Source organism: Stenella coeruleoalba (assembly GCF_951394435.1).
Source record: "Stenella coeruleoalba genome assembly, chromosome: 15".
Classification (NCBI taxonomy): Eukaryota; Metazoa; Chordata; class Mammalia; order Artiodactyla; family Delphinidae; genus Stenella; species Stenella coeruleoalba.
In genome coordinates, this window is record NC_137161.1 from 64570566 (window position 1) to 64594202 (window position 23637).

At 38.8% G+C, this 23637-nt stretch overlaps 1 protein-coding gene across 3 annotated transcripts in view; it reads right to left on the reverse strand.

The window, feature by feature from the left end:
- SMG1 (SMG1 nonsense mediated mRNA decay associated PI3K related kinase) overlaps positions 1–23637 on the reverse strand; it is a 97842-nt gene that overhangs the window by 28657 nt on the left and 45548 nt on the right. For all 3 annotated transcript variants that reach the window (XM_079945325.1, XM_079945326.1, XM_079945327.1), the window contains 20 exons: positions 22928–23127; positions 22334–22530; positions 22004–22165; positions 20381–20535; positions 18522–18664; positions 18170–18371; positions 15234–15343; positions 14420–14567; positions 13876–14035; positions 12934–13054; positions 9519–9767; positions 8905–9189; positions 7611–7755; positions 7008–7146; positions 5864–6094; positions 5577–5754; positions 4753–4914; positions 3757–3974; positions 3301–3455; positions 1439–1661 (listed from right to left, as the gene is read on the reverse strand). In XM_079945325.1, coding sequence (XP_079801451.1) covers positions 1439–1661; positions 3301–3455; positions 3757–3974; positions 4753–4914; positions 5577–5754; positions 5864–6094; positions 7008–7146; positions 7611–7755; positions 8905–9189; positions 9519–9767; positions 12934–13054; positions 13876–14035; positions 14420–14567; positions 15234–15343; positions 18170–18371; positions 18522–18664; positions 20381–20535; positions 22004–22165; positions 22334–22530; positions 22928–23127 — 3583 coding nt within the window. The remainder of the gene's footprint in view (positions 1–1438; positions 1662–3300; positions 3456–3756; positions 3975–4752; positions 4915–5576; positions 5755–5863; positions 6095–7007; positions 7147–7610; positions 7756–8904; positions 9190–9518; positions 9768–12933; positions 13055–13875; positions 14036–14419; positions 14568–15233; positions 15344–18169; positions 18372–18521; positions 18665–20380; positions 20536–22003; positions 22166–22333; positions 22531–22927; positions 23128–23637) is intronic.

Below are 23637 nucleotides of genomic sequence, written 5' to 3' on the forward strand. Positions count from 1 at the left end.
CTGGGAAGGGGGTGGGGGTGGGGGAAGGACTGGGATCAGCAGATACTAACTAGTATACATAGGATGGATGAACAACAAGGCCCTACTGTATAGCACCGGGAACTATATTCAATATCCTGGGATAAACCATAATGGAAAAGAATATGAAAAAGAATGTAAGTCTATATATATAAAAGAGTCACTTTGCTGTACATCAGAAAGTAACGCCACATTATAAATCAACTATACTTCAATTAAAAAAAAAACTATTCTCCCTGTCTCCTCCTCTGGATTTCTTGGTTGATTTACTGAGAAGAACACAAAGAAGCAAGAAACTACTGCTGGAACACGAGAAAACAAGTTTTGGCTAGGCCACACATAATAAACTTCATCCTTCATGTTAGTGCTCTTATCTTGTGCTTCTAAGGCATTTCCCCTGAATTTAGCATTTCCTCTAGTTTCCTCTATTTTGCATTTACTAGTTAAAGTCAGGTATATTTTTTGTCTCTACACTATATCTTTTAATAGTTTTTTCATTACTAAAGTTAATGAAATCAGTTAAGAGCAATATAGGAAAGGGATAAGAAAAGAAGGGATAAGAAAAAAAGCTACAAGGTAGCTTAAATAGGCTCCCCTGGTGGCACAGTGGTTAAGAATCCTCCTGCCAATGCAGGGGACACGGGCTCGAGCCCTGGTCAGGGGAGATCCCACGTGCTGCGGAGCAACTAAGCCCGTGTGCCACAACTACTGAAGCCCGCGTGCCTAGAGCCCGTGCTCTGCAACAAGAGAAGCCACTGCAATGAGTAGCTTGCGCACCGCGACGAAGACCCAACACAGTCAAAAGTAAAATAAATAAATTTTAAATAAATAAATAAACAGGCTCCCCCAACTAGTGGTGCTGTTGCTGAAACATATGAAAACCAAAGAACATACAGAATTAAGGGGACCAAAACATAAAAAATAAGGATTCTCAAGTATTTAATTACACTAATCATCCCTCAAACAGGCTATGCAGAATTGCTGTCAAAGAATTCCTTATAAAAATTGATGTTGTGACGTGTGAATATTTTTTCTGTTAGAAATACTGAATACCATTCCACCAAGAAAAACTACATAGGTCCAAGATTAAATTTCTTAATCTTTTATGAGAAGAATATAGCAGGCAGTCAGTATTTAGCTCAAGGCCACAGCTCCTCCTTGTCTAATTTCTTACAGTATATTCTTCCCTGGTGTGAACCCTCAGTAGATTAAAGTTTGCCACCCTAGGCCCACTCATCCTCAAATTCTTAAAAATGAAGAAAACACCTTTCTCTATATTCTTTACAAGAAACTGACCACTGGCTGCCTTCCATGGGCTTAGAAAGTTCTCTTGTGTTCTAAGTAAAAAGAGTCCCCTTACTTAAATTTTTCATCTCAGGGAATTTCCTATTTCAGTAGCATTCTTGAGATTTTTCTGTACCTCTTTAAATGGAATCCAGCTGCTTCCAGGCTTTGCAGGGTTTGATGGTGTCTTCAGTTTTTCTAGGGCATTTTCTATTGCATCACCGTAGTTATCCTGAAACCACTTTTCATGAGGTGTTTCTGCAGGGGCCGCCGTGATGCTCCTCACATGCTCCAAAGCAAACACAATGGGCTTCATCAAAGCCGTGTGCTTCTCCCGCATGATTGCAATTTTCTCTTCTCTGACCAGAAAGAGGTAAAGAGTTCAATACAAACAAGGAACAATTTAATTGTCAAGTGTAAGTAAACAGTATCAAAGAATAGTCAAAATAAAGTAATAAAATATAAGCAAGGTAACTGACTAAAAACAGCATTGCAAAAAATCCAGCATATAAAAGAGGCGCCTTCTCTTTTCAACAAGTGGTGCTGGGAAAGCTGGATATCTTCTTACAAAAGAATGAAGCTGAACTCTTACCTTTTACTATATGTCAAAAAATAAGTCAAAATGGATCAAAGACCTTAACATAAAAGCTAAGGCTTTATTTAAAACTCTTAGAAGAAAACAAAAGAAAAAATTGATAAACTGGGCTACATCAAAACTAAAAAATCATGTGCATCAAAAGACATTTTTTTTTGACTTCCCTGGTGGCGCAGTGGTTAAGAATCCGCCTGCCAATGCAGGCCACACAGGTTCGATCCCTGGTCCAGGAAGATCCCACATGCCACAGAGCAACTAACCCCGTGTGCCAGAACTACTGAGCCCACGTGCCACAACTACTGAAGCCCATGCTCTGCAACAAGACAAGCCACCGTGATGAGAAGCCCGCGTACCGCAACGAAGAGTAGCCCCTGCTCTCTGCAGCTAGAGAAAGCCCACGTGCAGCAAAGACCCAACACAGCCAGGAATAAATTTTTTTTAAAAAAGACTTTTTTTTTCACTCAAGAGAGTGAAAAAGACAATGCATAAAACAGGGGTAAAATATTTGCAAATCATGTGTATAAGGGATTAATATCCAAAATATTTAGAGAGCCCCTAAAACTCAACAACAGTAAAACAACCCAGTTCAAAAATGGGCGAAGGATTCAAATAGACACTTCTCCAAAGGAGATATACAAATGGTCAATAAGCACATGAAAATATGCTCAACATTATTAGTCATTAGAGAAATGCAAATCAAAGCCACAAGATACCATTTCACACACATTAGGATGTTACTATCAAAAAGACAGAAAACAACAAATGTTGGCAAGGGTATGGAGAAATTGGAACCTAGTTTACCACTTCCTCTACAAGTTAAACATAGAATTACTATCTGACCCAGCAAATCCACTGGCTCACACACAATTAAAAGCAGGGACTCAAACAGATATTTGTGTGGTGATAGAAGCATTGTTTACAATAGCCAAAAGACAAGAGCAACTCAAGTGTCCATTGACAGATGAGTGCATAAATAAAACGTGGTATATCCATACGATGGAATGTTATTTAGAAGTAAAAAGGAAGGAAATTCTGATACATGCTACAACATGGAATGAACCTTCAAAACATTATGATAAGTGAAATAAACCAGACACAAAAGGACAAATACTATATGATACCAGTCACACGAAGTACTCAGAATAGTCAAATTCATAAAGACAGAAAGCAAAATAGTGGTAACCAGGGGCTGGGGATAGGGGAGAAGGGAAGTACTATTAAATGGGTACGGAGATGTTCGGGATGATGGATAAGTTCTGGAACTGGACATCACACTGTGAATGTACTTACCGCAACTGAACTGTACACTTAAAATTAGTTAAAATGACAAACTTCATATGTATTTTACATTAAAAAAAAAAGAGGCAGCTATGTTTTTGGAGTGTAAGTATATGAAAACATACTTGCGTAAGGTATTGTTGTTCTGGACTCTCTTCACCTCATCTTCCAGCTGCTGAATTCGTCTCAGGACATACATGTGTTGCTGTAACAGAACTCCCAACCAGAGCTCATCCCAGAGAACAGTGACCCTGCGCAGCTCAGCCACGAGCATCTGAACCTGCACACACGGCACATCCAAATATGCTCATCTACAAATCTACACACAGCACAGTTCTGCAAACACTGGATATTGCAAGTGAAATGTGTGCATCTTGTTCATTAACCAATTAGAGAACCTTGATCAGTGATTCTATCAGTAAAGATTTATAAAACCAATTTTGGTTATTTTAAAAGCTTTACTCCTTGAATAATATTTCTGTAACAGTTTTATGGGTTTAGTTTTTAGGTGAGTTTTTTTGGGTGGGGGGGTGGTGACAATAAAAATTTATTTTAAAACATATGAGTTGGTTTTTTTGTACCTGTAACACCATAGTTGGGTTTGCAGAGGACAGTTTATCTACAATTTTGCTGTAGCAATCCTGCATCATGGCTTGGTCTTCATTCAATCCACTTTTAGGCTCATCCTTATTGCTATCTTGAGAAGCAGGAGGACTTCCTCCCTCACACTCAGAAACTAGCAATTCTTCTCCTTGAATATTGCCAAGTAAAGTTGGAATTGCAGAGGAAAATTTATTTCCTAAAGTGAAATGGGAGAATAAGGTATAATTTGGATACTTCTCCATGTGCATATGTTGAGTTAGGGAAAACATCAATAATGTATTTGATCCCAGAGCACTCATTTAACTAATTTTGCCTTCTGTGCACTAAGCTGACCAAAGATCATGGATATTTTGCCTTTTTACAAGCTCAGCTTCTATATTTATTAATATTATAAGCTAATAAAAGATAAATGGGGGGGCTTCCCTGGTGGCACAGTGGTTGAGAGTCCGCCTGCTGATGCAGGGGACACGGGTTTGTGCCCCGGTCTGGGAAGATCCCACATGCCGCGGAGCGGCTGGGCCCATGAGCCATGACCGCTGAGCCTGCGCGTCCGGAGCCTGTGCTCCGCAACAGGAGAGGCCACAACAGTAAGAGGCCCACGTACCGAAAAAAAAAAAAGATAAATGGGGGAAAATATAATAAATGAGTCTCAACAAATAAAGTGTTGCCCCAGCCAGAGCCCAGAACTTATTTTCCATCCTTGTCTGCCAGTTAATTCAGCTAGGTGAACCTGAGATTTCTCCAAGCCTTGGTGGGTTACTGTGAGACTGAAGATATCATGTAAAGCACACATCCTACTGCCAGACATGGTAGTTACTCACTCAATAAATGGTGTTATTATTGTTACTATTATTATTATGGAAAAATTACAAACTCTATCAACTCTGGAACATAAAGCTCAAAAAATTTTACCTATAAAACATTGTTTGCAAACTCATTTATACTTAAAGTAGCAGTATTTTAAAATTCCTTACCTGAAGCCTGTGATTCACTACTAAGCGATATGGTGCCCACTATTGCAGGATACAATATGAGATGTGGGGAATCTTGAGCCACACGGCAGAGAAGGTTACAAATACTTTGGCGCACATACACTTCAGGGTGGTTTAAGCGTGAGAAAAGTTGTGGAATAATTCCTTCAGGATAAGAAAGAAAAATACTTTAAAGTTATTAAAAACAGTCAACATGGTGGAGGCAAAAGGATAAAACTTGATATATGTCAGCATAAGTTCCAAGAACCTCAAATTTCTCCCTGTGATAGCAAAGAACCATACACAATAGTTCTTGATTTGCAGGTTTAGTCAGGGTACAGAGCTATAATCAAAATCCTAAGCAATTCAAAAATGTTATAGAGAAATATATTTTCGTGAGTGCCTGTAAAAGAAGGCAGAAACAGACAATTTTTTCAAAGGGTATATGAAAGTTTTTGAAACTTATTCTTACCACTCTCTCCAAAATTCCTTTTGTATATAAAAAGCTTCCGCCTCTCAGCCTTCCATTTCTCTGAAAGGTGGGAGGGAAGTGGTATAACAAGCAGTCCAGAGTGTCCTATGAACTAATATAGCTATTTCATAACACACTCAAATAGTAAACATAGAGGAACTTTTTTTTTTGGCCACGCCACTTGGCATGTGTGATCTTAGTTCCCTGACCAGCAATTGAACCCATGCCCCTCTGCAGTGGAAGCGCAGAGTCTCAACCACTGGACCTCCAGGGAAGTCCAGGGAACTATTATTTTTCAACAGCCTTATTATCTTCTACCCAGAAATAATTTTTCCTGAAACATTTAGACTATCACCTCTCCATGGCGCAGTAGGTGTTGTTTCCAAGCCATGTTCCAGATACTGCCTAAGCTCTCCAGCATGCTTCACAAGCAATCTGAGCAATCGCAACGTGGCCATCACAATCACGTCGTCCGTGCTCTGCTCTGCTCTGTGACTTAAATGTAGCCGAGGGTCATCTTCATCTAAAGGAATCTAAGGATGAAAAACAAAAGGAAAAAATAAGACAATTCAGAATACTGCTTCCATCTACGAGAAAAGAAATTTCAAATAAACTTTCCTAACAGAACACTGTGCTACCTACCTGACCAGCATTGAGTTTAAGGAAGGTAAAATATGCACTGCAAGATAGTTTGTACAGGCTGAAGATTCTATCTACAACTTTCCTCCACACTTTAATAACTCCTTCTGTTGCACTTTCATCAAGTTCTGAAAGCCATGGGCAGCTTGATATTAACTGACGCCAGATAACATCAACCATGTCATCTTCCTCATTATCTTCACTTTCTGTTATCTGAAGTGTTATATCTTCATCCTGAAGAAAAATAGGGCAAAAAAAGTTGCTATTTTTGGGCACAAATTAAAAAAGGGAGAAAGGTACGTGATTTTCCTAACATATGCAAGCATTTTCTCATTTATGAAAGACCAAAATACTCCACATTTAGTGTTATACATATTAAATCAATGTTACTATGCTTCTCTTTATGATATACTCACTAACGTAGCTAATGATGAAGGATATAAGCATTTAGCAAAGATCAAAGATTTTGATTTGGGGAATTTAAATGCTTCAGAGTTACAACATAATACTCTGCCTGCAGAGAATTACCTTACTCTCTCTACAGTACTGCACATGTACTTAACACCAGCTTTGACAGACACTGATATATGCTGAAGTCTAGAGCAAGAACTAAGTCAACACAGTTTTATCTCAGCAAATAAAATGCAAACTTCTAAAGTCTACAACTAAATACTTAATAGTTATAACATTCTAGAATTCACAGAACTTTGAGAGGGGCGGGAGTAAATGCTACAGACCATCTAGTCCGCTGGTTTTCAGCTATGGCTGTATATTTAGAATCACCTAGTAAAACTTCAATAAACCCTCCCATCCCCAACACATACACAAACGTTCCATCCAGAATATGTGGAGAAGGGCTTAGACACTGGCATATTTTAAAAGCTTCCAAGCCAGTATTAAGAATTTCTGATCAGAAGAGCAATTAAAAGAGAAATCTACATAAAACAAACTTTGCCTTTTTTAACAGGACCCTAAGGAAATGACTTGATTTCTCAAGAAATCACATTCTTCTTATTAGAAAACTACTTTAACTCACTTTCATCTTATCAAAGTTTCATTTGAAACAAAACATTTAATCAAGTATATGTGATTTAGAACAGTGAACTTGACACTATTTCCCCCAAACACTGTATCATGTTTTCCTTGCCTGAATCCCCGCTGGCCGACAAACAGCCTGACCAAGAATACCATACACTCTCTCTTTTTCTTCTTCGGTTATAGTGTCTGGGAGCAGATTCTGAACCTCAGATTTTTCTCTAGGCAGCAGACGAACACCTTCTCCCTGACTATAAAAATAAAACAAATCATCAGTATTTCAGCAACCTAAACTTTGCCATGTCAGCAGAGATTTTAAATCTCTAGTTTGTGGGCTTCCCTGGTGGCGCAGTGGTTAAGAATCCGCCTGCCAATGCAGCGGACATGGGTTCAATCCCTGGTCCAGGAAGATCCCACATGCCGCAGAGCAACTAAGCCCGTGTGCCACAACTACTGAGCCTGCACTCTAGAGCCCACGAGCCACAACTACTAAGCCCATGTGCCACAATTACTGAAGCCCACGCCTAGAGCCCGTGCTCCACAACAAGAGAAGCCACTGCAATGAGAAGCCCGCTCACCGCAACCAGAGAAAGCCCACGCGCAGCAACGAAGACCCAATGCAGCCAAAAATAAATAAATAAATAAAATAAATTTATAAAAAAAAAATCTCTATTTTACAATGCATTAAATAAATTACACATTTCAACATACATACCTAGCATTGTCAACCACCTTTCTGCCCCACCTGTAAGCCCAACTAGCCAACGCTGCCCAAGATTTGGCTACTTCAGGCGCCTGTACTGAAGATAGGTGATACAACTGTCCCAAAATGAAGTCAGGTTCTCCAACTCCAATATGTACTGCCGTAGTGGAGAAAAAAATAACAATGTCACATTCATAAATTTCTAATGGCATTCCCATTAACATTTTAGGATTTTACTATCTGCAAATAATAAGTTCTATAACGTTATATGGTACATAATTTGATAAAGCACACATTTGTATTATGCTTTTCTAAAAGGCTAATATGTTGAAATGAATCACTCAGCTTCCCAAGTAAGCTTAAATTATCACCCTGTAAAACACATCAATGTCTTTCATGATACTGAACTTTACGAACAGTTCAGGTGTCAGATGTGTTCTAGAATGTCTTGTATTTTGAATCTGACTGGCCATTTCCTCACAATTAGATTCAGCTTAAACATTCTGGCAAAAATGACAGATAGGTGATGAGTATACAATTTCATTCAATCAAAGATTCATGAGGTAAATATCTTTATTTCCAGTTTAGAAGTGAAGAAATCTCCTGCTATAGTGCCACTTGCTAATATGAAGATTTATAATGATCACAAGACATATCCCTTGTGAATAAAGATGGCTACAGTACATAGATTAGAATTACTTAGTAAGACCAATGTAAGTAACTACAATTCTAGGCTTCACAACAACAAAATGAACGACATGAACAAAATTCTCATGTTTCAGCAAAAAGGTTAGTTATCTCCCAATCTGTAAAACCTGGACAATGGTGCCTACCATAACAGGCACTCAAACACTGAATGAATTAACTATCCTATTTGTCGAGTATCCTTCTGTTACTAGCACTAGTGTCAGGATGTGAAACTTGAACCTTTCTGTAGTTTCTGTGCTCCACCAGTCAACGGGACCAGAGGCCACTATTCTGTAACTTTGTTGTTCCTCCTAGCATGAGGTAGAATTTTAGATATCACAGGCAGGACCTTGCTGCCAGGAAAAACACCAAGGTCCATAAAAGCACCATGAACTGGGGAGGTGGGAAGTATGGCCTTGGAGGCGGAGTTCAGTGACTTCCACAGTGGCATCAGATGCTAAAGAGATGTGCTTTAGTCACTTCTGGGCAATATAATATACTAAATTTCCACAGAGACAGATTTTGTGGCCAATTATAGCCTGCCTAACACTGTAAACTTTAAAATAGGGGGAAATAACTTCTGAAATTAATATTTTAAAGCTAATCAAACATATCCTACCTGTAGATTCGCTCTCGATCCGAGGATACTCTTCTTCCATTGTATTAACAGACGGTAGTTCAATTAGAGTGAGTATGTTTTTAGATAAAGTAGAAAGACCTGTCAAGTTCTGCTGCTGCTGAGCTCTGTAAACCTGTTTCAGCTGCCCTGAAATTTCCTTCCATTCTGCCTGGATCCATTTAGCCAATGTCAGAATTGACTTGGCAACAGCATGTTCAGCCTTGGCAGACTTGCAGAAAGATATGGCACAGGAACTCAACATCTCCATTGCGTGTGTTGACTGGCCTATAAAAAATCAAAACACCAGCCCTCAGAAGCCTTAGAAGCAAACAAATGACATTTTTTCAGGATAAAGTAATATTTTAAATTCAGTGATAACCAATGATCTCTGGAAACATTTCCTACTTTAATAAACAATAACAAAATTACCTCTTTTAAAAGCACCAAATTGCAGAGGTAAGTCAATTACACATAACTTACTCTTCAGGACCCAAATTTTCTGCAACAGTTGAAAAAAATCAACTTTTCTATTATTGCCTTACACCATACACAGTAACATTCACACACATGATTTTTATTATAGTCGCGTATTAATCATAATTCATTTTACTAACCTGCTGTATATAGCAATTTGGTCTTTTCAATGTCAAGTTCAGGCCCCCATTTTTCATCCATTTGACCTTGAGTTGATAGTTTTTTAAAATGCTGGACCAAATCCTGCGCAGTGGTGGTCTTTCCCAGCTGAACCTCACTACACTGTGCCAGCAGTCTTGTTGCAAGTGACACATTCCCCCGTTTTCTAGCAAATTTTGCTGCTGTTAGACCTAATTCCATGAGATGGCTTCTAACTGGAATTGTTTGTTCTGGAGAGAAGAAAATGTTTTATTAGTCCTTGCCTGGTCTAATCCCAGATTGCAGAGAAACATGGCCAAAAAATTTCTTCCCCAACTATTCCCTTCCCCACTACCTCCCTAAATAAAGATAATTCGTTTTTCATCATCTTTAAATCCCTAACAGCTAGCATAGTGCTTGGCATACAATAAACAATAAATGTTTGTTAAAATAAATGTATACAACAGAGTAGACAAAAGTAAAAATCGTTCAGTACAAGAAATTTAACTTTTGGGCTTCCCTGGTGGCGCAGTGGTTGAGAGTCCGCCTGCCGATGCAGGGGACACGGGTTCGTGCCCTGGTCCGGGAGGATCCCGCATACCGCGGAGCGGCTGGGCCCGTGGGCCATGGCCGCTGAGCCTGCGCGTCCAGAGCCTGTGCTCCACAACGGGAGAGGCCACAGCAGTAAGAGGCCCGCGCACCGCAAAAAAAAAAAAAAAAGAAATTTAACTTTTTAGCTTCTGAATCGTTTTAGTATAAAGAGCCTAAGCCAAGGGTGAGGAATGAGGGTAAGGCTAGACCATCCCCTCTTCTTGAGTAAGTACCCTCTGCCCTTCTACCATGCCATTCTCTCCTGGTTTACTCCTACCTTTCTGAAGAATCTTTCTCAGTCTCCTTCTCATCCACTACCCATCCATTATAATTGGTGTTCCTCGGGGTCAGTCCTAGACTCTCTACTCTACTCTGCATACTCTCCCTGGACAATATCATCTGCTCCTGTGGCTTCCATTACCATACAAATGCTGATGACTCTTGAATCTTCATCTCTAGCCCAGACCTGACATCTGAGTCCCACCTGCCTACCAGTCACCTATACTCAGGTATTTCAAAGGCACTTTAACCTGTGTTACATGGAATCCGTTTTCCACCACCCTCCAAAGCTACTTCCTTCTCTGTTTTCTCTTGCTCAGGTAAAGGCACATGATCAACTTGGCTACCTAAGCAGGTGCCTGGCAGTCATCTTAGCCTTTACTTTCAATCCTCATATCACATCTGCTTTTTTCTGTCCCTACTGCTACTACCTTGGTTACCTTTAGCAGGGACTTCAGCCTAACTGGTCCCTCTGCCCCCAGCCTTAGCCTCTTCTAATTCATTCTCCAATCTGCAACTGAACTGATCTTACACAAAGGTAAATCTGATCACTTAACTTCCCTTTCAGGCCTTCCCACTGTCCTTCCGATAAAGCCCCAACTCTGAAATTTGGCTTATGAGGCACTGATGCTTACACTGCATTCTAATCTCAATCTCATCCAGCTTCATCTCTTCCCATGCTCCCTTAGGCGAGAATTGAGAATTGAGTCATCTAAGAATCTTTTACTACTGCTGCTGGACTTCACACATGATATTTTCTCTAACTACACCAGTCTGCCTTCTTTCTCATCTCTACCCGCCCCTTGGTCTCAGCTTAAATATTACTTCCTCCCCGAGTCCTTTTCTGATTCCTAGGATTAAATCGGTGCCCTTGTTGTGCTATTTTAAGCACCATGCATGTGCACTTCCATTTAGCACACTATATTGCTGCTCCTTGCTTGATGACAATTTTCCCTGCTAGACTCCAGAATCTCTTTGGTCCTAGGAATGCAGAAAAAAGGCTTGTCTTGTTCACCATTACATCCCAACTTACAGCGCAGTACCTGGCACAAAGCACATATTTTGATAAACACTTGCTGAATAAAGAAAGAAAAGTAAGGAGGAGTGAGGTTCTGTCTCCAAATGTAACTACTGGGTTACTGACTTTTTCTTCTCAGTTCTAAAACTTATTCAATATGGGAAGGATGGGAAAGGAGATGATATTTGTATTCCTATTATATGCCATGCTCTGTGCTAGGGCTTTTATATACCTTGTCTCATTTCCTATAATCCTTACAAGAATCTCATGAGTGGGGCAATCCCCATAACTGAAAAGCAAAGCGACTCAGAAGTTTAATGACTTGCCCTAAGGTCCCTCAATTTGCAAGTGTTGGGCTAAAGATCCAAACCCAGGTCTATCTGGCACTGAGGGTCCAAGTGAGTCACAGTTGCCAGTAATCACCCTGCATACCCCAGCATTGGCTTACTTAAAATTTAAAACTCAAATTTACTCGGTAACCCTAGCGACCAGATTTTTGACTAATTCTACAGAATTCTGGCAACTTTTCTGTATTAGAGCGAAAAGGAAATTGCTAATATCCCTTTAATATGACATTTCTTTCTTAAATATGAGACCTATGAATATTGATACAAATACTAATTCTCTAACTATTCAATTGAAGCATTTAAAACATTCACGGTACATTGTATCTGACAAAGAATTTGAATCCAGAATATTTAAGTCTTATGACTTCATTAAAAATGGCTAGGAGTTGAACACTTATAAGATATACAATGGCCACTATTCAAATGAAAAGATGCTCAATATCATTAATCATCAGGAAAACACAAATAAAACCACAATGAGATACTATTATATTCACTCCAGTGACTAAAATTAAAGAACCACTATAGCAAGTATGTAGATGTCAGAAGGAGTGTAAAATGTACAATCACTTTATAAGAAACTGCCGAACTATTTCAAAAGTTAAACCATATGACCCAACAATTCCAATCCTAGGCATTTACTTAAGAGAAAGGCAAATATATATCCACCCAAAGACCTGTACATGAATTTCACAGCAGCTTTAGACATAATAGCCCAAATTTGAAAACAATTCAAATATCCATCAAAGGATCAACAGATAAACAAATTGTGGTATATTCATACGATGTATATTCATACGATGTATATTCATACAATGGATACTACTCAACCATAGGAAGGATGGCGCTACTGACACGTGGAACACAGGGAACCTTAAACAATAAAATGCTGAGCAAGAGAAGCTAGACACAGAGCATACTGTACCATTTATAAAAAAAACTTTAGTAAAGATGAGTCTAATCTATAGTGATTGGAAGCAAATCAGCAGTTGCCCAAGACAGGACAGATGGGAGAAATGACTGGCAAGAAGCATAAGGAAACCTTTGGGGGTGAGATAAGTATGCTACATCTTGACTGAATTGGTGGCTACACAGGTGAAGAAATGTCAAAAATCATGAACTATACACTCAAAATGTGTAATTATATCTCAACAAAGCCATTTTTTAAAAAAAGCTAATTACCTTTTATTTTCTCCAACAAATGACTCTGGTACATGGTATATCTTAATGCCTGCATCCACGGCCTGACATCATGCTGTTTACATGAACGCAAAGCTTCACTGAAGAGTGGGATAAGACAGTCCTGCCAGAGAAAAACCAAAACTGCTTAATGTAAACAGGCTCCTTATATGACCCCACAGGTCAGCTACTTCAGATCTACTCCAGATTTATCTATTAAACGCTCCCCTTTCTTCACTGTATCTTCTAATTACAAGAGAAAACAACACGCTAAAGAGAAAAACCTATGTTTTGCCAAAAGAAAAAACTTTTTTCAGAATATTAAGTCCAATTTATCATTGTACTTATCAATAAAGCAGTCACATTTTGATAAATAAACAGCTCATTTACTATAAAGCAGAAGCTAAGTTACAGAAAAACATAAAACTACTGCTTCATAAACAGATTCTTAAAGATTATTTCCCTTGGGAAGGGCCCATCTTCGGTTAAACTTTACCCTATTTGGAAGGAAGAGGCACAGTCTCTTCTTTTCAGTCAAATCTGAAATTTATATAATCTGGTATACATTTACGTAACCAACTCCTCTTCCAAAAAAAGGGAGGGAGGGAGGGAGGGAGGGAGGAAGGAAGGAAAGAAGGAAGGAAGGGAGGGAGGAAGGAAGGAAAGAAGGAAGGAAGGGAGGGAGGGAGGGAGGGAGGGAGGGAGAAAAAACCCTAAGCAACCAGCCATCCTTGAGATTATACATCTTAGGTTCCATCTTCCTCACATACTTCTCCAATAAAAATTTGCCTGAAAATGGAATTTTAGATTTCTGGATTTACTTACTACCTTGTCCAAAAAATGCTACAAATGCTATTTTTAAAACGTGAAAAACAGCCTTTGTTCCACACTAATGCCTATTAATGTTCAGAAGGATATCCTGGTTAAAAATACACATATACACACCTCTGTTGAAAGTCTGCTAGAAACTGTGTTCTCCAAAGCAGAAGAGCAATACAGCTGTAAGGTACTTAGAACTGGCAGAGACTGTGAAACCGTTAAAGTAGAAAGTCTCAGTGGCCCAATAGCTATGCGGCAGGTTTGCTTCAAGTACTTCACCACGTTTCTGAAAGAAAATATTTACTGCTAATTAATAAATAAGATTTTCCAACTTGCAACCACTAAAGGGATAAGACAGTGTGATAAGATGCTACTATACTGGCATCCAAAGTGGGGAAAGAAAAAGGAACTGCCTGTCTTAAGTAAAATGACACAAGCAAGTCAAGATATCAATATTAGCTTTTGGGGATATAAAACTTTTAATTTTACTTAGTTTCAACCTCTGTATATTAGCAAGTGACATTCACGTATCATACGACTTCTACAACTAAAATGAAGCTATCATGACTAGCGCTGCAGTGATCTGGTAACTGTCTCACCCCCACCAATCTACACACATTTACCATAAGGTACACATAATGCATATTTACCTCCTTAGGATGACACTTACTCAGTTATAGACTGCCACTTCTGGTCTTGTTCTATGTGGTTTAAAGCAGTTGCCAAACAAACAGAACTTCTCAACAACTGAACTTCAATGGACTTCTGAAGTTCCCTTGGATCTGGACTTAACATGTTAGGAAGCAGTTTTTTCATATCTACAGAAATTGAGTAAGTTCCACTAAGTTAATTCGCTTTTAACAAGATACCTTGACAGTATTAAAAAACAATCACCAATGAATACCTCCTTTCATGTTTAAGTTCATATTTAAGTTCAGGCAGTTTCATATTAAGTTCAGATACTATGATTAAGCATTTCTGGTAGCTATATAAAAATACTTCACATAAAATAATACCTCAGACCTCTCAAAATGAGTTCAAAGACTCAAAAATCAGTAAGTCAACCTACCACTTAAAGGGGCAAACACTGAATTTAGCAAGTCAACGTTAACACACAAAATATTCATAATACTAACTTCAGTATTACATTTTACAAAATGCTCCAGTTGTGACAAAGAACTTAATTAATGAACCACATCAAGATGTCAAGCAAGAAAAATATTTAAACACAACTTGCACTTTTTCAAAGAAAATGGCTAGATAAATCTCAGTGTTACAGTAGCCTTTCTTAGTTTGCTTAATTTGAATTAAACTATTTTTTATTTGCTAAATCAAAGGTAAAGGGAACAGCCCTAATTTTTTGCTTCACACTCTGCCCCAAAAAATGTACAGAAAAACTTCCAGATTTTCCACTAAAATATACTGTCAAACATTTTAAACAACTTGTTCATTAAAATACTTAATTTTAAAATTATCTCAAATACCTATTTTTTCTTTTGATCCTCCAGCAAGTAGATTGATATTTTCTCCTGGTAACAATTCTAATTGCTCAGTACATTCAACAAACTCTCCAGATTCAAAACTGCTTAGTGATCTGTAATTAAAATATTGGTTAGCTCGTTTTACACTCTATCCAGCCTGTGGAACCATTCAAAAATACAGAACAAATTCTAGAAAAAGAAAGCAGTTATACAGAATTCCTTTGATGAAAGTTCCTTCCACGTAGGCCACCATTTTATTTTTACTTTGAAGATGTGACTACCATCTTAATTAGAGTGGCAAACTGGAAAGTCATAGCTACAGACATTCAGTTTAGCATACTCAACCCTCCATGTTTCCTTCCTCTTTTTGCAGTCTGTTATCCTTGGGGGCCCGACCAAAACACTAACAGTAGAGCTCTGCAGGGCAACTTCAACATCTAGTTCTCCCCAAGCTACCACTAAATTCCCTGCATGGCCTCACTGCTCACCTAAAGCGCAAGCCCCAGTAGGTCTCCTATTCTATTAATCTCAATCTGATATCCTACTCCTGCCTTCTTTCATTGCTGGCCTCCCTCCTCCTCTCCCTTTTCCACTGTTTCCTGGAAGCTGTTTCTCTTCTTTCAAAGAATTTTTCCTTCCCTTCTCCTCACCTTACCTGAAAATGGTACACCTCTGGAACTCCTTCCGATAGTCTGTAGCTTCAATGCCAGGATGAGGGCCTTACCCTCCTAGCAACCCACTGCTACTTCCAGATCTTGCATTCTGTTCCCATTCCTATTACAGCTGTTCTCCAACCAACATGATGATTTACAGTTTCTCAATTTCCCTCTTTTCCATTAATCTCTCATCTTTTCCCGTCCCTCTCACTATGTCACCTCCCTTACATTTCCAGCACTGAATATAGCACTGGAAATGTACATCACTTGACTGTACCTGCTTCTACCTTAATAAACCCCAAGCTTGGATCAATGCAACCACCAGCTTCTCAGGTGAGCCATAATCACTTGGCACTGATGAACTGTCTCGGTGTGGTGACCAACACACTTATCATTTCTGCCACCACAGAAAAGGCAGGTCTGCTGTGTCCCCACTATGCCCTTGCACTTTCAGCTAATGATTGACACCTCAGGAAAAAAACAAACACAGACTGTTTTCATTTTCTCTACCTTTACCCCCCAATCCACATGCACTCCCCAAACTGTATATATCCAACTTTAACTGCTTTCCTTGAGGCACAGGAAAGGTGGAGTCCAGTTAATCCTTCAATCACTCTTCTTTACCCTGCTTCTTCAACCTGTCTTCTTATGGCTCCTTCCCCAAGGCTTAAAAGAACATTTAATCTCTCCAATATTTATAATAAACACACAGTACTCTGTTCCAGCCACAGCGTTCTTTCCTTGACTTCATTACCCAATTAACCTAATTAAAACTTCATTTTCAAGTTTCTCCACCACTCCACAGTATTCAACCTGGCTGCTTCTCCTTCTCTCTCTACAAAGCTCTTCTTGCTCAAAGTCTATGAAGCTCCCGACAAGGATGACTATTCCTGTCTGGTTCTTCTGCATCTCTAACATTGCCTTCCTCAAAGTCCTTGTGTTTTCTTCAGCAGCTTCTTCTCCCATCCCTTAACAAAGATGCTCAAAAGGACTCTAACCATGGCCCTCTTTCTTTTTCACTCACTCTTCTCCAGAGCATTATCTGTGGTTTGGTGGTTTATGAAGGCTCTGGAGTATAAAGAATGAAAAAGAAAGAGGACCTGTAAGTATCACCTATATACTAATGATTCCCCAAATCTCTCTCAAGCTCAGGGTTTTCACCTTAGTTCCAAATCCAATTCTTAACTGCTTACTAAAACAATCTTGTCTGCATATTTCACATACTTTAAACATACTTCATTGTTCTCTGTGTGTTCCTACTTCAATTAATAGCATCTGTTTTCCTCCCTCTACCTTTGCCCCACAGATCAATGGTCTACATGCATCCACGCTGGCCCTTTACCTCCAGTCTCCTGACAACCCAGCAGAGTGGGCCAGTAAGTCAGATCATGCTATGCCTCTCTTACTCAAATCCCACCTAAGATTTCCTACCTTATTGGGAGTCAAAGTCTTTTTCAGAGTTCCCACCTACTTCTCTACCCTTATCTCCTATTATTCACTCTGCTCCAACCACAGTGGCTTCCCAGGCATTTCCAGAACACTCCAAGCCTATCATCCTTGCATCAGGTCTGTTTCAAGTCTGTGCTCAAATGACGTCCTGATGGCATTCCCCAACCTAGTCTGTGTGTCTCCTCCTCACTAGAAGGTCAGCTCCTCAAGGGTTAGAATTTGTGTCTGTCGTACACAGTGCTACACCCCAGTGGCTGGCACTCAGTACGTGCTCAATGCAGAAACTACCCATTAATTCATTTACTCACTACAAGCTGAGCTCCTTGATGGTGAGGACAGCTAATGACCCTTATCATCCCAGCGAAGTGTCTGGGACACAGCCTGTACTCAAATTTCGAATTAAGAGATTAATAAATGCAGAGAGGAATAAGGGAAAAACAAAAAAGGGAGTTTAATTTACAAATGTCATGAACTCTGACCTCTTTATAATAAATGTTTTTGATATATTCACACCTAGTTTAGAAACAAAGCCATCAAACATTATCCTTTCTAAAGCAGTGGCAAATTTCTCTTTATATTCATCATGATTTTAGAACAGGCTCTGAGAATCAATACCAAATGACTGTTTCAACATAGAAATCTGTCTTCCCGTTGCATGAATACCCACCTCACCTCTAATGTTGGTTTTTCATTGTAGTCATTTTTAGAATGGCAGTATTATTAGAACTATAACCATCTTGCCATAGTAAATATGGACAATTTTAATATTTTTCTGCCATAAAAGAAGACTTTAAATTTACTGAAAATTTGTTTAATGGGGTAAGAAATCCTTACTTTATGTAGTTGAAATCAGCTTTTAGGTTGAGAGAAGTACTGCTGGTACTCTTTTTCAAGTCATGGATAGCATTCTGCCATTCCTGTACAGCAGTCCAATCAGCAATTGAAATGTAGCACTCACATGCTTTATTTCCCAAGTAATTTATAACCTCAGGAGAAGAGTCAGTTGGTTTGGACAGCACAGTTTTTCTGGATTCACCTGAGTGAAAGTATTTCATAAAATCGAGAGAGAGAGAGACCCAAAGCGGTTATAAATATTTCAAAGAGCAAAGAAATCTAAAAATATACAGTAAGATCATGAGCACAAACTATTTGACTACAACTTTTTATTTAAACCCTGAATGCTCACCATTCAAAGAATGTTTGGGGCTGGCACTGTTACGCCCAGCATTAGCCAATGTGAGAACAGATTTGTCGAAGCTGGAGATGCAGCAATCAACACCTGTCATGGCACACAGGTGCTCCTGGTACTCCACAGAGGCCTTTTCAAACCTTCAACACAAGTTCAAACAGTCTTATTTTTTAATTATCCACATACTTCACTTCTAAAAAAACTGGAAAGAATGAGTTAATCAATTGAGCTGAGACGATGAGTTGATTATTCTGTGTGGGGTTGAGCAGGCACAAAATTAGATCTCTTCCTCACAAAAAATGAAAATAAGTTCAAAAATCGTTAAATGTTTAAGAGACAGTATAAAATAACTAACAGAATATATCAGTATTTAATCTCAATGTGTGCAAAGACTAAATAGAAAAACAAACACAAGAAAAAAAATACATAAAGTTAACAGATCTAATGACATCATAATTTGAAACTTCTGGGCATCCGAAAAAAAAAAGGGACTTCCCTGGTGGCACAGTGGTTAAGAATCTGCCTGCCAATGCAGGGGACACAGGTTGGAGCCCTGGTCGGGGAAGATCCCACATGCCGTGGAGCAACTAAACCTGTGCTCTAGAGCCCGTGAGCCACAACTACTGAGCCTGCGTGCCACAACTACTGAAGCCCGCACACCTAGAGCCCATACTCCGCAACAAGAGAAGCCACTGCAATGAGAAGCCCGCGCACTGCAGCGAAGAGTAACCCCTGCTCACCGCAACTAGAAAAAGCCCCCACACAGCAACAAAGACCCAACACAGCCAAAAATAAAAATAAATAAATAAATTTATTTTTTAAAAAACATGAACATTAAAAACAAATTACCAATCAAGAAGTTAGCATCAATAATCTTGGTGTATAATAAAATCTCACAGATCAATAACAAAAAACCGAGAGGCCACAAAGACATAATCTATGTTTTTAAAAATCACAAATGGTCAATAACATATGGGGAAAGTTCTATTATTAATAAAGAAATGTAAATTAAACATTTTCACTAATATGGTGGCAGGGTTCTTGTTTCTCAGTAGCCCTCTGTATTCACAAACGTGCAGGGAAGAGGTGTTACTCTACTGTTAGAGATACAAATTGGAACCATCTTTTATGTAGGGTAAATTAGCAATAGTTTATATCATATGCCTTATGGTCTATAGCCTTTCTTCTAGTAAATCAACTTGTAGGAATGCATTCAAAGAAAATAATCACAAACAAAAGCAAAGAACTAAGTACCATGGTGCATTAAGATTAGTAAAAACATCACAAATAACCTTGCTGTCCAACAATAAGGAACGTTAAATTATGGTGCATTCCCAAGAAAAAGAAAAAAAAATGTGTTGTTAAAAATCACATCGTAGAATATTTAACACGGCAAAATATTTTTTTAAATATTGCCGAGTAGAAAAAGCAAAATCATGAGACCAGCAGAAATACTGCTATTCTGCGAAAAGGATAAAAAACTATATATAAGAGAAAAAAGAACTAGCAAGAAGGCATATATGTACACCAAAACTAACAGTTACCACTAAGAGATGGAATTATGAGCCATTCTTTTATTTTCCCTACATTTTCCAGATTTGGTAAAACTTACATAAGCATACATAGAGGCACTGAATGAGTTTACCTAGAGCAATGAGTTTGAACATTTAGTGCACAGAGCTAATGAGCAAGAACTCCGGCCACAAAGGGCAATTTGTATCAGACTCTGACATAAAAGGTTATCAATTAAGAATCAACATTAAGTGTAATTAACATTTAATTACAATGTTAGTCAGTAATACAAAAAAATTTAACATAGAGAAATCCTATCACCCATTTCCTTCCTTCCAACTTACCTCCCTTCAGCCTGTTGGGCCACTGAATTAATCCAGAGAAGATTTTTTCCAATGACCGAAGATGACCAGGCAGCAATTCCCTGTATAGCTTCAGGACAATGAAGTTCACACAGTGCTTCTACCACCATCATGATAGTTACTTCCAATTCATTCCCCTGAGAGTGGCATTCAGAAAAATCAATCACAGACCTCAATACCTTCAAAATCCAAATCTCTACTAAATTTACAACTACCGATCACAATCTAAAGCCTGAAGTCAAATTTATTTAACAATTATTTTTACAACAATGAAACTGCATTATTGGAATTACCTAAAATGTTACATATAATGTAGATACAAAGGGCGGTGGTGGTGATGGACCTTAATAGCACATGCGCGTCAGTCTTTACAAAACAAACTTACTTAAACATTTAAACTGTGGCATCTTTGGGAGTAACACGTGAGGTAAATATAAAACAAAAATTAAATAACCATGAATTAAAGAATGCTTAATTTTATGTCTTTGAATATTGCCTACTGACATTACCTTAACTAGTAAACATGTGCAATTTTTGGATTCCACTTATTTAGTGACCCTACTTACTAGCCAGCACATTTCCCTACATTATAACATTATTAGTACTATACTTTTACATCTATAATAAAATTATTACTCTCTTATACTTAATCATTATATATTATTATAAAAATTCTTTCTTCTATACACAAATTTCTTAGAATTACCTTTAAAGTTCTAACCCTTAAGCATAAGTAATGAATATTTTCATTCTAAGTAAAAAATATGAATAGGTGACCCTGGAAGTTACTGCTTGTATAAAAATACTGGAACAAAAGCTTTAAAAATGAATAGAACCGGGCTTCCCTGGTGGCGCAGTGGTTGGGAATCCGCCTGCCAACGCAGGGTACACGGGTTCAAGCCCTGGTCCGGGAGGATCCTGCATGCTGTGGAGCAGCTAAGCCCATATGCTACAGCTGCTGAGCCTGCACTCTGGAGCCCACGAGCCACAACTACTGAAGCCCACGTGCCTAGAGCCCATGCTCAGCAACAGGAGAGGCCACCACAGCGAAGAGTGGCCCCTGCTCTCAGCAACTACAGAGGACCTGCATACAGCAGAGAGGACCTGCATACAGCAGCGAAGACCCAATGCAGCCAAAAATTAAATAAATGAATAAATATATTTTTTTAAAAGTTCATTAAAAAAAAATGGGGGCTTCCCCGGTGGCACAGTGGTTGAGAATCGGCCTGCCAATGCAAGGGACACGGGTTCGAGCCCTGGTCTGGGAAGATCCCACATGCCACGGAGCAACTGGACCCATGAGCCACAACTACTGAGCCTGTCCATCTGGAGCATGTGCTCCGCGGCAAGAGAGGCCGCAACAGTTAGAGGCCCGCGCACTGCAATGGAGAGTGGCCCCCGCTCGCCGCAACTAGAGAAAGCCCTCGCACAGAAACGAAGATCCAACAGAACCAAAAATAATAAATAACTAAATAAATTTATATTTTAAAAAAATGAATAGAAACTTTAACTTCTTTCATCCATAGATTAGATCATAGCAAAGGAATTAAGCCCCAATTTTTCTAATTAACAGATTTAATTAACTCCACACACACACCACTTTACCTGAGATGAATTTGTCTTCATTTCTGTAAGCAAGTCGAAGCCATGTCTCACCGTCACAGCAGGCTGTCCTGCCAACAATCCAACCCTCATGATGGAGAGTCGGATCCGAGTCAGCCAGTCTTGACAAGTTTGGCGATTAGTATAGAAAAAAGTCCTAATGACCTTTAGACGAGAAAGAAGAGCTCAGGACTGGTTCAAATTACAGGCAGAGATGTCTCAAATACACATAAAGCATATACATAGGTCTACTGCGATTTCAGCTCTGCATGCACACACTGCCAGGTTTGACCACGAAACTGACCAAGCAACATTCAGCCCACTGAAACCAACCTTGGGAGGTGATGTTAATGCATTGGCACATCCCTCATATGCATTATACATTAACTTCTCCAGGTTTTCCAGATACTGCAGAAGAAGCACAAGTCTAAGCTGGTTGCTACTGTGGCCTTCATCATTGTCTGCAGTTGTCCACTGACTAACATCTTGATCGGGGTTTAATGTGTGAGCTGCAAGACTTCTAATGATACCTAAAACCAAAAACAGCATTCCAAATTTAAAAGGAATCTTCAAAGATTCTAGAAGTTCTTAGAGATAATTTCACAAATTCACATTTATCAAGTATCCTCTGTATATTCATCATTTAAAAACAAAAGTCCCAACAAGATCTTTTCATTTTTAGAGGAAAAAAAATCTTCTCCACACAAATCCCCTAAATTTGTGAACAAAAACACATACAACATGATTATTTAATAAAAGTTTATTCTAACAAACATATCTAAAAGATTAACTGATAAAGTACTAAAGAAAAAAATCGTATGCTCTCAAATTTTTGCTTTAACAAGATAAGAAATCCATTATTTCTTAATGTAAGCTTGAAAGTATTTACATCACAAAGTTTGAAGCAATGCAGAGTCAATTAATTACCTTCAATTGTCTGGAAGGTATCCTGAGCTCTGCCCAGTGGGGTTCTCAACTTAGAAAGGACAGTGAACTGTGCTGCTTCCCAAATAGCCCACTGCCAAAGGACAGCATCTGTCTTTAGCAGGTTGCGGGGAATTGCTGATTGGTCACGTTTATCCAGTCTCTGGCAGCTATAGAACAATCTTTCTAACCAATTGTCCTTCCTGGGAAAAGCAGTTTCATATTTAACAGACAATGATAACTTCGTTAAAATAAAAAAAAAAAGACAAAAACAAAAAACAAACTGCAAGGGAAATGGGAGTAGGGGACTACAATCTTCCCCACTTGAAAAAGGCAAACATGTAAAATTGGGAAGCATTATGTCCCCACCTCTCATTTTAAAGAGGTCTTTTAGAGCTGAAATAGGATGGGGTATGGTATAGACAGATTATTAGGGTAAAAGGCTCATGACAATTTGGCTATCAGGATAAAACATTCATTGCAACTAAAAATCTCCAGAATGCCTACGCCCCCAGGCCCCTCCGCAAAGCACTGATGACTAGGTCAGATCAGTTAATTGTCAACTACATTTCACCATCACTGTCAGTTGCAAAGCCCATTTTTATTTCTTCAGATGCCATCTTCAAAGCAATTCCTCCTACTACTGAAAACTTAAAACAACCCATTTGAGAAGAATATTACTTTCTACTCTGCCACCCCTGACATATTTTCTC